At 53.1% G+C, this 14,313-nt stretch overlaps 1 protein-coding gene across 2 annotated transcripts in view; it reads right to left on the bottom strand.

Moving 5' to 3' along the window:
* Positions 1-14,313, bottom strand: part of PTPRF (protein tyrosine phosphatase, receptor type, F) — a 72,831-nt gene that overhangs the window by 42,149 nt on the left and 16,369 nt on the right. For both annotated transcript variants that reach the window (XM_006839668.1, XM_006839667.1), the window contains exon 4: positions 6,268-6,456. In XM_006839668.1, coding sequence (XP_006839731.1) covers positions 6,268-6,456 — 189 coding nt within the window. The remainder of the gene's footprint in view (positions 1-6,267; positions 6,457-14,313) is intronic.

Raw genomic sequence — 14,313 nt, 5'->3', positions numbered from 1 at the left:
AGAGACAGGATATTAAAGGCGACCCAAAATCAACCCAAACCTACAGCCACTGAGTCAATTCTGACTCCCAGTGATCCTTTGAGACAGACTAGAACTGCCCCTAGGATTTCTGAAGCTATAGTCTTTATGGAAACAGAAAGCCTCATCTTTCCCCCAGGGAGCAGCTAAGAAGTTCACACTGCTGACCTTTGGCTTAACAGCCCAAAGCTTAACTCTTGGTGCCATTAGGGAACCTATTAAAGGGGAAATCAAGTAGTAACTGAGATTCCCAAGATAAAACAAGGCCCTTAAAAAGAAAGGCTCACCCATCCAGAAGTGGACTCTCCACCTACGGTCAGCCTGGGGAACCCTGGTTTTGTTTCACTTTGAGTTTGGCCTAAAATACCTGGGCAGTAGGGCTTAACATCCCCAAGGTTTGGGCTTAGCTGAGTCTCCCCACATGTCAGACTTGCATGGATGAGTCCACAGGAGGGAATGACTGAGTGGATGTGTGTGGTGGCTGGTGGTGTTGAGAGGGGCCAGAGCTGGAGATGAGGAGACTGGAGAGGTCAAGATGGGCATGGGGAGGTGACGGACGGGACGGGATGGAGTGGTGGTGACGGCAGTGGTGGGGCGTGGCGTGGCGTGATGCACGGACAGCATTCTTACCTCTGATTGGTGAACCACCTGGCGAGGTAATTTGAATGCAAATAAGATCAGAGAGAAGTATTAGTACAAAAGGAAGGAAAGCCACACAAAGCCAAATCAGATCAAATAAAACATGAGAGTCTTAAATACAGGGAGAAACTGAGGCCTGAGGTAGGCACCCCTGCAAGGGATGTGTGAGCAAGCACCAGGCTGTGTGTGGGTGAAGCTGCGCCCCCCCCTCCCCCCCCAGGATACTGGCCCTATTCTGAGGTGGGAGAATGTCGAGGGGCCAGCAGGGCTGGGAGATAGCAATCAGGTAACAAGGGATCCTATAGACTCCACTGCCTTGGTCATTGGAAGGGGAAGGAAAGCAACAGCAATACCACCCTCCAGGGCTGTCCCAATTCCACAAGTTTAAAACAAAGCACTCACTGAAACAAACCAGAAGTTTTAAGAGAAAGCAGAAAGGGTTAAAAGGAGACCTTGACACAGGCTCCTACCACACACCAGGTCTCTGGAGGAACAAAAGATCAGCCCTGCCAAGACTAAGGGTCAATTCACAACTCTGCTACAGACTCCCCTGAAAAACCCAGTTAGGGTTGTAGAAAGTCAGATGCTGGGGCCCATCCCTTGCCTGTTCATTTTCTTGTAACCCTGGGAATCAGCAGCCAAGCAGGCCAGACCCTCACCCTCCAAATCCCTGGGTCCAGAGTGTGTAGGCAGCCTGAACCATTGGCGCCCCCTCTTAAGTTGTGCTCCTTGTTGTTGTTGTTAAGTGCCGTTCCACTTGTAGTCACCCTGTATTGGGTTTCCAAGGAGCAACTGATGAGTTTGAACCACCGACCTTGCAGTCCAGTGCTTATCCTACATCTCAGGGCTTCCTGACTCAACAATGCCTCATCCAGAAGAAGGAGGAGCCTGGAGGCCCAGCTTTACCTACTCGCCTCTCCCTCTACCCACTTCTGGGGTGGAGTGGGGGGTGGCAAGTCTGCGAAAAGGACACAGACACTGACCACTGTCTCATGGAAGCTGACAACGCCTGCCTGCAGGGGATTATCCATGTCTAAGTACAAAGGAGGAAAGAGAAGCTGAGAAACATTAAGCAACTTGCCCAGAGCCCAAGGTCACACAGCTTGTAAGCGACAAGGCAGAATCTGACCAGGTCTGCACAGCTCAAAGACTCATTAGCCATGGAACATAGTTGCCCTGAGAAGCAGAGGCGGGGGAGAAGGCAGGAGGGTCAAACCGTAACCCTCAGGTTGTTGGGGCCTGGTGTGTGTGGGTGTAAGTGACCTGGGAAGAATCATCACCGTGGTTCTCAAGAGTGTGGTCCAGGGGTCCTTGGGAGTCCTGAGGACACTTTTAGGGGCCCACTAGGTCAAAATTATTTTCCTAATAATACTGAGACATTATTATTCATCTTTTTGGCTCTCATTCTCTGGGTAGACAGTGGAGTTTTCCAGAGACCATATGACATGTGATATTGCCACAAACTAAACACAGAAGCAGATACGAGAATCCAGCTGCCTTCCATTAAGGTTCAGAATTAAAGATTTTCAAAAGCGTAAAATAATGACATCCTCCTAACTAAGTGTTTTGCTTTCGAAAATAAAATTATTTTTCAGTAAAAGATGGTATTCATGTTAACAAGTAATGGGTTTCAAAAATCCCAGTTATTTTTAAATAAATTAAGTCTTTTAAACAGGCTTAGTCTTAATATCTAGCAAAATAAATACTGATAAATATATAACCCACACAAACAAGAGCACTCTGAGGTCCTCTAATATTTACAACTCGAAGTTCTCAGACCAAAAAGTTGAGAGCCACTTATCTATTCCTGGGGAAGGAGTGGCAGTGGAAACAGTCTAGGACTGAGACCCTGGTATCTGGCCTCAGCATTTCCAAAGGTCAACTTGCTGCACAGCTAGTCTTGGGACCTCTCGGAATAGTCATTTCCTCACCAAATGGAGAAACGTTATCTTTTCTGTTTCACGAGACGGGGGTAGGGGACTGGGGGCTTAGGGTGAAAGAGAAACCACGCAGGGAGTCACTGATATGGGGTAGGGCAGAGACTCAGTTTTACCCCTGGAGACTCTGCACTTCTCTCTGGGGATGTTTCCTACAGCAGCCAGGTACTGGGATCTCTTCTTGCAGCCCTTTTGTCTCAGCTCCAATGTCTTGAGGGATATGGAAGAAGACTGCTCTTCTGGGTAAGCTTGTTCACAAAAATCCCACTGTACTCTATGGTGAAAGGGATGCAGCTCAATCACTTGGGGGTTGAGGATGAGGGGACTTTGGGCACACAGGAAGTCTCCTGAGGGCCCTGCTCAGGCTTGGCAGAGTTTGAGAGACAACAGCTACCCTCAGGACCCAGTCAGGGTTCTGAGCTCTCCTTGGCGATCAGTCTCTGCTTGCTGCTTCTAGGATGCTGCCTCCTCCTTGTGAGTTAACTTCCACTCTCTTCGGGCCTGTCCTCATTCCTCTTGGGCCTACCGTGGGTCTCGAGTTCAAATTCTCCAAGAGGTGTTTGTGGTGGCGGCAGGTCACTTCCAGTGAAGAGTCTACTGAGAAGACCTCACACCTGGGCTGGGCACACCGCCACTTGCCCTCCTGCCTAGCTCCTGCTCTGGGGGCCAAGCCCTGGTTAGATGTGATTTAGGTCACAGGATGCCTGAGGGGTTCGAGGTACTGGTCAGCAAGGGCCTGAAGTCTCAAGAGGCCAGTACTACGGAGTCCAGCTGCATCTCAGTCCCACAGGTTCCAAGTATGTGAAACACTGCTCCCAGGCCCTGGATCTCCATGTGTGACCCCAAGTGACTCTCTTCACTCAGCTGCAAAGTGGGCCTGATAGTCAAAGCCTGTCCTACTTCATGGGGTTGCAGGAGAAAAACTGCAACAAAAGGCGAGAAAAGCACTTTGTAAACTGTCAGTGATGCGTAAAACGGTGAAGGTCCCTGTGAACAGCCAAGTGCCTGGGGCCTGATTCCACTCCATGAAGGGATGTCCCTGGCAAATGTGTCCGCAACAGCCCCAGACCTCTTCTAAATGGTCACGAGAGGCAGAGAGTCTTGTATGCTACCGCAGAGGTGTGAAGACTAAGTCCCTTCAGCTACCATTTGGCTCCATCCCAGGAGCTGAGTCTATAACCCTCAGGACACAGCTTCCAGGGCAGAAAAGGTTCGGGAAGGAGGCAGGTCTATCTTGGACCAGAAAAGGAGGGAAAACAAGTGGACATTCATCTGTAGGGCCAAGGTCCAAAGCTTGGAGTGGTCACGGTTATGGAATGACTGATTCAACAAGGGCTCAGAGACAGATGCCTTACAGCTGGACGTGTGCTGGGCCCTGCAGGGGGAATGAGCAAAGGAGAGTCAGGCTTGGCAAAATGGGAGCGGAGGGCCAGAAGGTGGGTGAGGCTGGAGCTGGTGTGGTCACTGTACTGGAGGGGCTGATGGGGAGGGGGTGGCAGGAGATAAGAGAAGTTTCATCTACTACAGGAAGGCCTTCAACTAAAGCTTTTACTGCCACTGTCTTACTAAATCCTTACTATTAACTTCTATTTACAGAGGAGAAAACTGCAGCTCAGATAACTCATCCAAGGTTACAGAACAGACCAGAACCCAATGAGATAAAGCCGGAGACATGAGCAGGGAAGATCAGGAAGGGGTCTGTGGGTGCCCTGCTCAGGTGTGTGTCCTTGATCATGTTGGCAATGAGGTTGTTAGAGCAAGGAGGAGACACAGCAGATAAGCCAGCAGCTGCTGAGGATGGACGTTAGAGACCCTGTAGGCAGGGTCTCCTGGGATATAGGGGAGGCAATGGAAAGAGACAGGTGGACACCCATCTGAGAGATGCGGTTTCCTATTGGAGAAAGGTTAGGGTGACTCCCAGGCTTCAGGCTGGGAAAACTGGTGAGAGAGGGTCAGCTGTTTGAGAAGGAGATCACCCACTGGCCATAGTTAAAGTGATGGCCAAAGACAGATTATTGGGGCCAGAGCTCAGGCAGGATGTTTGGGCTGGAGAGACAGATTGGGCATTGCTGGCGTGGAGATAAGTGAAGCTGGCCCAGGAAAGGCTGTAGAATAGAGAACGCCAGTGGGGTCAGGATAGGGTTCACTGGCTCCCCGACTGAAGGACTGGGCAGAGGAAGACAGAGAAGGGACAATTAGAGGAGCAGGAGGGAAGTCGGGAGCCAGCAAAGCCCTGGAAACCCAGGAAAGCTGGAGGGAGCGGTCCAGAAAGAGGGAGGGATGTTGACTGCCTCCGAAGGACACGCCTGAGTAGCATTACAGGAGCCAGGGCGGGAAGCGGCCTACAGGGCAGTGAATGAGTAGCACAGGGCTTGGCTCAGAGCAAGCACTCCATAAATACTTGATGAACGAACGAATGCGCACAATTGTGTGCCTTCCCAGAACTGCTGCCACTTATGGTCAATGGCATTCTGGGGAGGAGTCCAGGCCTGTAGGGAGGACCCTCTGCCTGCTTGAGGAGCTGCCTGAGGGACCTGCGATGAAGTGCAGAAGAGCCCAGCCGTGTAGGCTGCTGTGCGGGGCTGGGCAGGGGCTGCAAACACTGCCTGCCGGACAGTTTCCTGCCTTGATTATGGCTGTTTTAATTAACTGTGCTAGCTGCCTCCATCTTGTTGAGTTTTAATTAAATTAAATGAGCTAACACTTCATGGGCTGTCTCAGGCGACTGTGGCTGGGGCCAGAAACGCCCCTGCTGGGTGGTTCATCTCTCCCTCTTCCCTCTGGGCACCACAGGGCCATCTGCCTGGCAGGAGTTAGTGGGGAGGGGTAGGCACCCCTAAGGCCTGATGGGGGTGTCTTTGGAGCCTAGGGGCCAAGTTATCTTCTCCCTCTCAGTACTGAGATCTGATGGGCAACTGGGGCTCAGTCTGCACTGGCCGTCTTGCCCAAGGTCCACCATCCCAGGGCTGGTGAGACGCTTCTGAAACAAGGTCTGCTGGTCCCAGTCCGTACTGATGGCAGATGCACAGTGCAGTCTAGCTGATTCTGAGCCTCCTTTCCCACCCGCTCTGTTCCCACAAAAAGGAAATCAATTATCCTGGCAGGAGCCTCGAAGGCAGATCGATCAATGGGGCGATACCTCCTGCCTGGACACGACAGTAGCCTTGCTCCCAGGACTCTTAGCTGGATGACTGAGATATCTGGAGAGTCAGATGCCTCTGATGGCCGAGGGATGGGACTCCAGTCCCCCCGGCTCCAGCCTTTGGAAGGCTGAGGAATCAGGCCTCTTTGGCTTCTTTTCCTGGCTAAGGCCGGCTGTCGGGAGAAGTGAACACAGGCACCCTCCAGGCCCTCTCTCAGGGCACACTGGAGGACAGACCTCCCCGGGGCCATGCTGGGAATGCAACAGGTGTTGCAAGGAGCAGGATGGACAAAAGGCTGAAGTCTGACAAATCCAGGGGGATTTAAAGGCACAGCCGATGACCAGCCCTCACTGTCACACTTCCCTGAACCAGGTGGGTCTGTAGCAAGGTCCAGCCTTTCCCCTCAGCTGCCCTCTGCTCAGGCCTGAAGCTCCCAGACACCCAGGCCCAAGAGGGAAGACTGTGCCGAGCTCTGGCCAGACAATTTTCCTGACATCTGTGTGGCTCCTTGGCCCCTACCCTCTTCTCACCTGAACGCAACTGCTTGATGCGGCCATTGCTGGTGGCAGGGTCCACTGGGAGAAAGTCCTTGAACCAAGAGATCTCAGGGTCTGGGTTCCCGCCCGCTGCACACAGCATGGTGGCTGTGCGTGCCTTCTCCACCACCTTCAGTTGAGGCCCCATGTCGATGGAGGGAAACCCAGGGGGCAGCTGCTCCTCTGCAGACAAAGAACAGATGTGCCTATTAGGACCCATGGTGGGCAGCTTCCCTGGACTCCCAGGCTGGCTGGGACCCTTAGGACTCTTCCCTCCCCATCCTGACTTCTAAGCTGAAGTTTGTGTAGATGTAAAGACCTAGGCAGGCAGTGCCTCAGACTGAAGGCGTCAGCACTTCCCTTGGGCCCTGAGGAGGAGGGGACTGATGCTCTCTCTGCTGGCCACAGCAGAACACATTGCAAGGATGACAGGGTGCCTGGAGTCCACAGCTCATGTCCTACTGACAGTCACCACTCGGCCTGAAGGCCCCAAGCTGTCCCATCCTCCCTCCCTTGTTCATACATAGTGTCCCCTCCACTCCCTAACACAAGCCCATGCCACAGCCCAGAGTCTGGTCCTACCCTACCAATAACTGTGTCTCCACCCCTGTCCTGATCCTGACTCGCTCAGCCAGGCCTGGGGACCATGTCTGAGCAGGTGGAGGCTCAGAGACAGAGACATCAGGAGTTAATGCAGGGAGGCACAACTCCTTTGTGGCTGCTTCCTTCCAGCTTTGGGCTCAGGAAGACTCACTTCTATGAGAACAAGAACAATAGACGTCAGCGGTCCAGCCCTCTCCCACCACACATGGACATCACACCAACCTGACAGGGATATGGGGTGGGCACAGCTGCCCACTCACCAGCTCTTGGAAGCATGAGGTACAGGGGTTGGGAGGATAGGCACTGGCCTACTGCAGACCCAAGTGGGACTCACTCCCATCTCCACCACCCACGAGCTCTGTGGCCTGAGAGAGTTGAGTATTCTCTCTGCCTCTGCTTTTATCTGTATGATAGGGCTCTAGTACCTAAGTTGCAAAGACAGCTGTCTCACAAGGACTACATCTGATAATGCACACAAAAGATATTGGAGAGTGTCTGACACACAGCCCGCACACAATAAACATCAGCTGATGCTGGTATCCTAAGTAGGAAGGGCTGAGCTGCGGGAGCAGACAACTGAAATCAAGGGTCCCAGGCTATCCTTCCCATCCTAAGCTAGTGAAACACTCTCGCCTCCATCCCTCCATCCACATGATCAAACGTATACCGGGTGGGGAAACAGAATGTTTTGTCCTTTGTCAGTCTCCTAGAGGAGAGCTGAGCTCCATGGTGGGGGAGGCCAGGCTTGCACACTCGTCTAGCACCAGATGGGTATGTGGGACCATTTGCTGGGGTCAGGTTCCTATGCCAGGGAAAAGGCATGTGGCACCGTCAGAAGTGGAAAAGTAAAGGCTTACAGAGAATCAGCCCTCTCTGGAGACTCAGAGACCCAGGGGAACTGACTAGGAGGAAAGTAAATGAAGAAGCTATAGGAGCTTCAACAGGCAAAGGCAAGATGTCCCTCTATCTGCTACCAGACTTTAGGGGAAGCTTAGCCAACGCTCCAGCTGTCAGGGGGGCTTGGCAAAGGGACTGTGGCTCCATGAGGGGGTGGTGACTCAGGGCCACGGAGCAGCAGGAATCTCAGCATGGCTTTATTACCCCCATCTTCTCCTAGTAGCTGGCAGAACGTTTCCCAAGCCGCAGCCCTATAAATTCCGGATGTAAACCCAGCGTCTCCTTGGCTGTAAATATGATCACACAGAGCCTTGACTTTTAGCTCTGATTTTTAAAAGGAAAATATTAAACAGCGGCAAGAAAAAGGAGGCCAGAAATGAAGGTGGACTTGGGAATATATACCTGGCAGAAAAATACTTTCCTCCCTACTTCCCCAACAGCTTGGGGACACTGAAGGCTGCTAGAGACATCCTTGTCTACCAAGGCACCAGTCAAGATCTTTCCGTATCACAGTCCTATGTGCTAAGCCCTGCTGAGCAGTGATGAGGAACACTCAGGGCTTGCCCATGAGGCAGGCACTCCAGTGGGGTCCAGCCGTCAGCTGGCCCCCATCCTACCCACAAGGTTCGCCTCAAGAATGAAAGTTCAATCATCTGCAGCTCTGTGTCCCAAGAATCTGTTCTGAATTCCTGACACGGGGATGGTCTTTGGGATTTACGCCAAATTAAGGACAATTAATTTTCTTTCCTCAATTATCGCACCCTCAATGGCTCTGTCCTTGGCTCAAATCATCCCTCAGGCACCATTGCCAGGGTCCAAACAGGCATGTGTTAAGAGCTGTTCATAAAACAGCAGGACCCAAAAGCCAGTCCCTTGTGCCAACTAGGCTTGTAGGCAAAACTCAGAAGGTTGCCATTCTTGCTACTTTGGGAAATGAAAGTGTGTCTCACAGGAGGACTCCAACCCCTCAGGAGTGACCGGCTGTGGTCTCTTCCTTCTATTCCCCCCAGGGGGACTTCAGCACATTCAGGCTCAGCCAAGGACAGCAGCTGGGTACGTGTGTCACACCAAGCATGCTGGCGTAAACCAGACCCCTCTACCAGATTGGCACATTTATCCATTTCATCGTTCTCTCCAAGTATCCAGGAAAGCCTGAACCACTCAGGATAAGGACCTAGGGTAAATCCCTCAGGCTGACATATGATCACCCCAAACCCATTACAGTTAGGAAAACTAAGGCTCAGCTACAAGTAATAGGATACATTTATAAGCATTTCATACATTAAATAATACACAGTGCAAATGTTAACTATTGGCTTAACTATTAACTGAAAGGGTGCAAGTTTGAACCAACCCCAAAGTGCCTTGGAAGAAAGGCCTGGCAATCTGCTTCCGAAAGGTCAAAGCCTTGAAAACCCTATGGAGCAGTTCTACTCTGCACAAGAGGTCACCATGACTGGAGGACCACTAACAGCAGACACTGTGTTTTACAAAATGATTTAATCTTTACCAAAACCCTACAAGATACAGAAGCTTAGGGAGATAAAGAAACCTGCCCAAGGTCACAGGGCCAAACTGCAGCTGGGGCAGCGATGAGACCAGGTGACAGAACCGGTGCTTTGGGTTAGAGTTAAACACGGGTACCTGACAGGGTTGGAGCCCTGGGCACATGTAGGAGGGTGAAAGGTGAGGGATATCCCTGGGCGAGCTGAGCAACCATCCAGAGCACCCTTTCACTTAGCCCCGCCTCCAAAACCACGCCCTCAGCCGACTTCCCAGCTCAGTGGCTCCGCCTCTACCGCAGACCCCCTGCACATGCCACTGCCTTTTTATACACTGCAAAATGAAGCCGAGTGTCCCTCACACGTGGACAGCTACAGACATGCACCCACGTTCCAACACCAAAAATACAGGTCTCGCCAAGGTCCCTCACAACAGGTCTTGCAGATGGAAGGGCTGCTGGAGAAGGAGGGGAAGAGCCCCGCCCCCTGCAGGCCACCCAGTAACCATGGCAACGGCGGAGGCAGACCGCGCCGCCTGCGGAAGGGCTGCGCGTGCACATGTGGGTACGCGCACCGGTGGTCTGAGCTGGAGTCGCCCCTCCACCCCTATGGGGCGGAGCCTCCTACCAGGGCCCCTGTTTCCCAACTCTGGCTTCTTTCTAGCTTAACCTTCAAGTAGCTGGGAGTCCCCAGGGTGCCCAACACTGTGCCTTGAGGTTTCTATATCTGCCTCTGTAGCCTCGGTGTCAGGTATCTACAGCGTCTGCGTGGGACCCCACCAAACCCTGATAACGGTCTACAAGATGAAGAGGGAAGCCAATGGGAGACCTGGGTGGCACCGGGGACCCCGAGTTTCTATGCTTGTTTGTGGACTCTGCTGGCTTGGACACGTACTCTTGAGGGTCTGCCAGCCCAGATTGGTGTGTACCGGTGGTGGGTGCGCATATGTTCATGAATGGCTCCCAAACCGAAACTGCCCAGGTCTTCAGACACTACAGCATGAGCCCACTGGGCAGAGGACTATGACAGGGTATTTGTCAGGGGTGGATTGGGGCCTAAGGCTCGGAGGGCAGGCAGGCGCTTGGCTGAGGTCGCACAGCAGCGGTTCACCTGTTATCTTGGTGGCTTCCTGGAGGAAGAGGAAGATTCGAGAGTAGGCGGGGCTTTAGAATATGGGAGGCACCAAGAGCTTTCTGGGGTGAGGAGGCTGGAACTGGAGACTAGGCTGGGGGTGCACAGTGCATCTGGCTGCTGAGGCCCCCAACAAAGCATACATAGTCCCTTTGTCCAGCTTAGCCTGGGATGTCCCGAGGCGCCTGGGCCAGTGGGAAGGGGCTACACCAGGGAGGCTGACAGATGGAAACGCCTTGCAGGGTCCCCTGGCGGACAACACCGTCTGTCAGCTTGACCTCTTCACCCGTGTTTACCCAGCTTCATGACGTCTGTGTGTGTATGCAGGCACACATACACAAGCTCCCTGGGATGGACCGTCTGTAACGCTGGTACCCCTCCATGTATGAGCTTAGGGCAGGCCTCACCCATCTGAAGATACAGATACCTACACACATACACAGGCAGGGGCACACAGGCATACATGTAGACAGCAACAGCAAAAAACCAGAAACCTACATGTGCATGTGTCACCTGCAGTGACAAGCTCTGGTGGAAACCCAATACATACATGCAGAGCCAAGGACACACACATGTGGAGACAAGCTCTCAGATGTACATGAATGCTGAGACATGTACATGTACCTGTAGACACACATGTAGGGACCATGTGGGTGATGGGACTGCACATGCTCCCAGCCCTAGCACACACCACCCCGCAAAGCTGCTCCTTTACTCTGCCCAAGAGCCAGCCCAGCCCCCAGTTTTGAGGCAGAAGGGAGGCTTGGAGAGTCTCAGGCCCGTCTCCCTTCGCAGCTTTCAGTCTCAATTTTCAGCTGTTTTTCCAAGAGAAAACTCCCACCTCTTCCAGCACTCGGATTTCATCAAACTTGGCATCTTAAAAGCCTGTTTTGTTTTTGAATCTGAGCTGTTTGGGGCCTGTTGGTGGCAGCAGCAGCAGCAGCAGCGACAAAACTCAGCATGGTCCCTTCTCTCCCTGCCTGGTCTCTCCCCCCCCACCCCAGGACTTCCCTGGGCCCCACAAATCCTATTCCATTAGGCTGGGGAGGTTTCCTCACCATACACACCCAAATGAACCCAAGGCTACCACTTGGGTATACACCCTCCTCCTTGGGGTTTCCCCACCTTGGTGTACCTCCAGGGAGACTCTTTTGATCAATTTACTTCCCCCCTACGTTCAGGTCCTGCTTCTAGTCAATCCAGACTGCTGACAGTCTCCACTTAGCTTCCCCTGCCCCCCTGCAGTCCAGCTGCCACCCCCACTGCTTCCCAACAGGGCACCACCAAGGTCAACAAGGCCTCCACAGCGCTAACTCCAGAGGACACTTTTCAGGGCTTATATTGCCTGGCCTTTCCGTAGCATCCCACCCCAATGACCACTCCCCCCACCTCATTCCACACACATGCTCATCTTGGTTTCCCCAGACTTACACACACTCTTGTTGCCCCCCGCTATCTTGCAGGTACCTCTTAAGCTGTCTTCTTTGCCCACTTTTCCTTCAAACACTAAGAGTCAGTTCCAGGGATTCCAACAAGCCCTCTTTTTCCCCTCCTGGCTCTGCTTCCTTGAGATTCACCACTTCATAGGTCCACCTCTGGTGTCCACGTGCCAAGCACTTGGTTCCTTGATTCATCCTAGGATGCCTGCACACAACTAACTTGACAGGTTTCTAATCCAACTCACCTCACTCCCCCAAGTCTGGTCCCTCCTGGGTCTGAATCTTAGACCCCCAACCCTCTGAGAGCGAAGCAGCCACTGCTCTTTCTAAACAGCTCCTAATCCACCCCTCTTCCTCCCCTATCCACTACCTGCATTTGGACCAGGCACCTCTCACCTGTACCTCCTCACTTAAATGCCAGCCAGCATCCGTCCTTCTTCCTCCCTGACCCACCTATACCCTCAGGGACCTTTCTGGAAGCGCCATTCCTCCAGATAAAGTCCTCCCACTGCTCCCAAATGTCCATAGGGCTAAACCTGAGTTCCTCAGCCTGGCAATGGAAAGGGAAGGGAAGGGTGCATTTTACCAAGGATGGAAAATGTGTACTCAGAGGCATTTAACCTCTAATTTGAGGGCAGCAGCTCCCAGACAGAGCCACTGTGATACTGGGGTGGGGGCCAGGATGGGCACATGGGAGGTGACCAATGTCCATAGCTAAAAGCAGCAGCAGGAGGGCTGCCTACTTGCAAAGGACTCCATGTGGGCCACTGACGGCAAATCAAAACTAGACAAAATGAGGTAGTAAGAAACCTTTAAGACCTTCCCCGCAGTGCCCACCTCTATGCCCAGTGTCCAAAACTCTACAGCAACTGGTTGCAAAGCCTCATGTTTTCATGTTCCTGACTGACCACAGTGATATGGACCAGAGACATGCAGGTCATACTTCAGCTGCCCAGGGAGTTGCTGAGGCTGGCCTGGGTTCCAGGTTTAGGGAGAGAGTCCATCTTTTGTGGATGCAAATTCAAGAGGTTGACAGGCACAGTTTCCGCCAAACTGATCTGACACACAATGCAGGCAACAGGAGATGGTGCATCTTACCACCTGGGAAACCATCTTCTATCTGAGGTAGCCTTTCACACTTAAAACTCCCCACAGCCCAAAGTCAGGCCAGTGTCCAGGCAGAGAGAGCCCCAGCATTCCTCCACAGGGTGGAAGGGGCAGATAGGCCAAAGGTAGGGTTGCAGATGCTTCCCAGAAAAACACCCATCCACCCTGCAAATTAAAAACTCCCTTGTGGGCTCTGCTCCAAGTCCAGTCCAGCCCCAAACACCTCAGGATAGGGTTAAAACCTGCTTATCAGGTCTCATGTCCCTGAAGCTATTTCCAAAGAGATGGGGGTCAGAGGCTCTCAAGAGGATCTTCATTACCCCGCAGGCACCAAAGCTAGTCAGGTACAGAGCCACTGAGGAACCCAAGGGTCCAGACCCAGCCTCCACCCACATGCCTGACAGCAGCCCCACCCATCTGCATCCTGAGTCCAGGTGGTGTGGTTCTGTGAGCAGACCCCATGGCAAATGGACAGAGCTAAAAAGGAGTCTGGGTTTGGTAGGAGGAGGGGAGGGAGAGGAGAGGGCCCCATGGTGGAGCAGCAGCCTAGCTTCCTGGTACTGTCTGAGGACAGTTCAGCCTCATCACTCTGCCCCACCTCCACCTCTCTACTGGGATCCTGTGAGTGGGGTCCCAGAGACAGCAAGCCCAGACAGGCAGCTTGGACCTCCCAGCAGTGCCAGACCAATACCGCACATTCAGCTCAGGCTGCTTGCTGCACACACAGCCCATAAGGTGTACACCACCTGCTGTACACACTGCACCCCCCTCCCCCCCACACACAGAGTGGCTGCACATTCCCTGCTATACCTACAGCCTGCAAGGCACACACCACCTGCTGAACATACCACCTGCTGTACCCATCACACACATACACACACACAGCCTGCAGCACTTCCCCCCCTCCCGCTGTCCAAACACACTGCACACATGACACACTCACTGCCTTGTACACGCCACACAAGGCCACACATGATCTGCTGTGCCCACTGACCCTCTGAACCAGGGCTCCTAGAACACAATCAGAAATAGACCATTCCCGCTCAGTGACTCTCCTACACCTAGTCCCTTCCAAAACCTACCAGCGCCACACCCATGCCCCTGGCTGTCAGGCCCCTTCCTGGAACTTTCCTGATCACAGTGCTACCTGGCCTGGAACCCACCTCCCCCAGGGACTCCATGACCTCCAGATGGAGCTCCAAGACCCCAGCTTTCCCACCTACCAGAGAGAAAGGCCAAGAATCCTGGCCTGCCTCCCTTCCCCCACCTCTGCCCCTCCCTCACCAGGGAAAATGTCAGATTCCCTGTCTCAGTGGCTGCGGGTGGGTTGGAGGGGGAGTGATTCAGCCGCCGCCTCAAGA

The sequence above is a fragment of the Chrysochloris asiatica genome, unplaced genomic scaffold (genome assembly GCF_000296735.1).
Source record: "Chrysochloris asiatica unplaced genomic scaffold, ChrAsi1.0 scaffold00026, whole genome shotgun sequence".
Taxonomy (NCBI): Eukaryota; Metazoa; Chordata; class Mammalia; order Afrosoricida; family Chrysochloridae; genus Chrysochloris; species Chrysochloris asiatica.
Note: the sequence above shows the minus strand (reverse complement) of the source record. Positions and strands in the feature narration are given on the sequence as shown.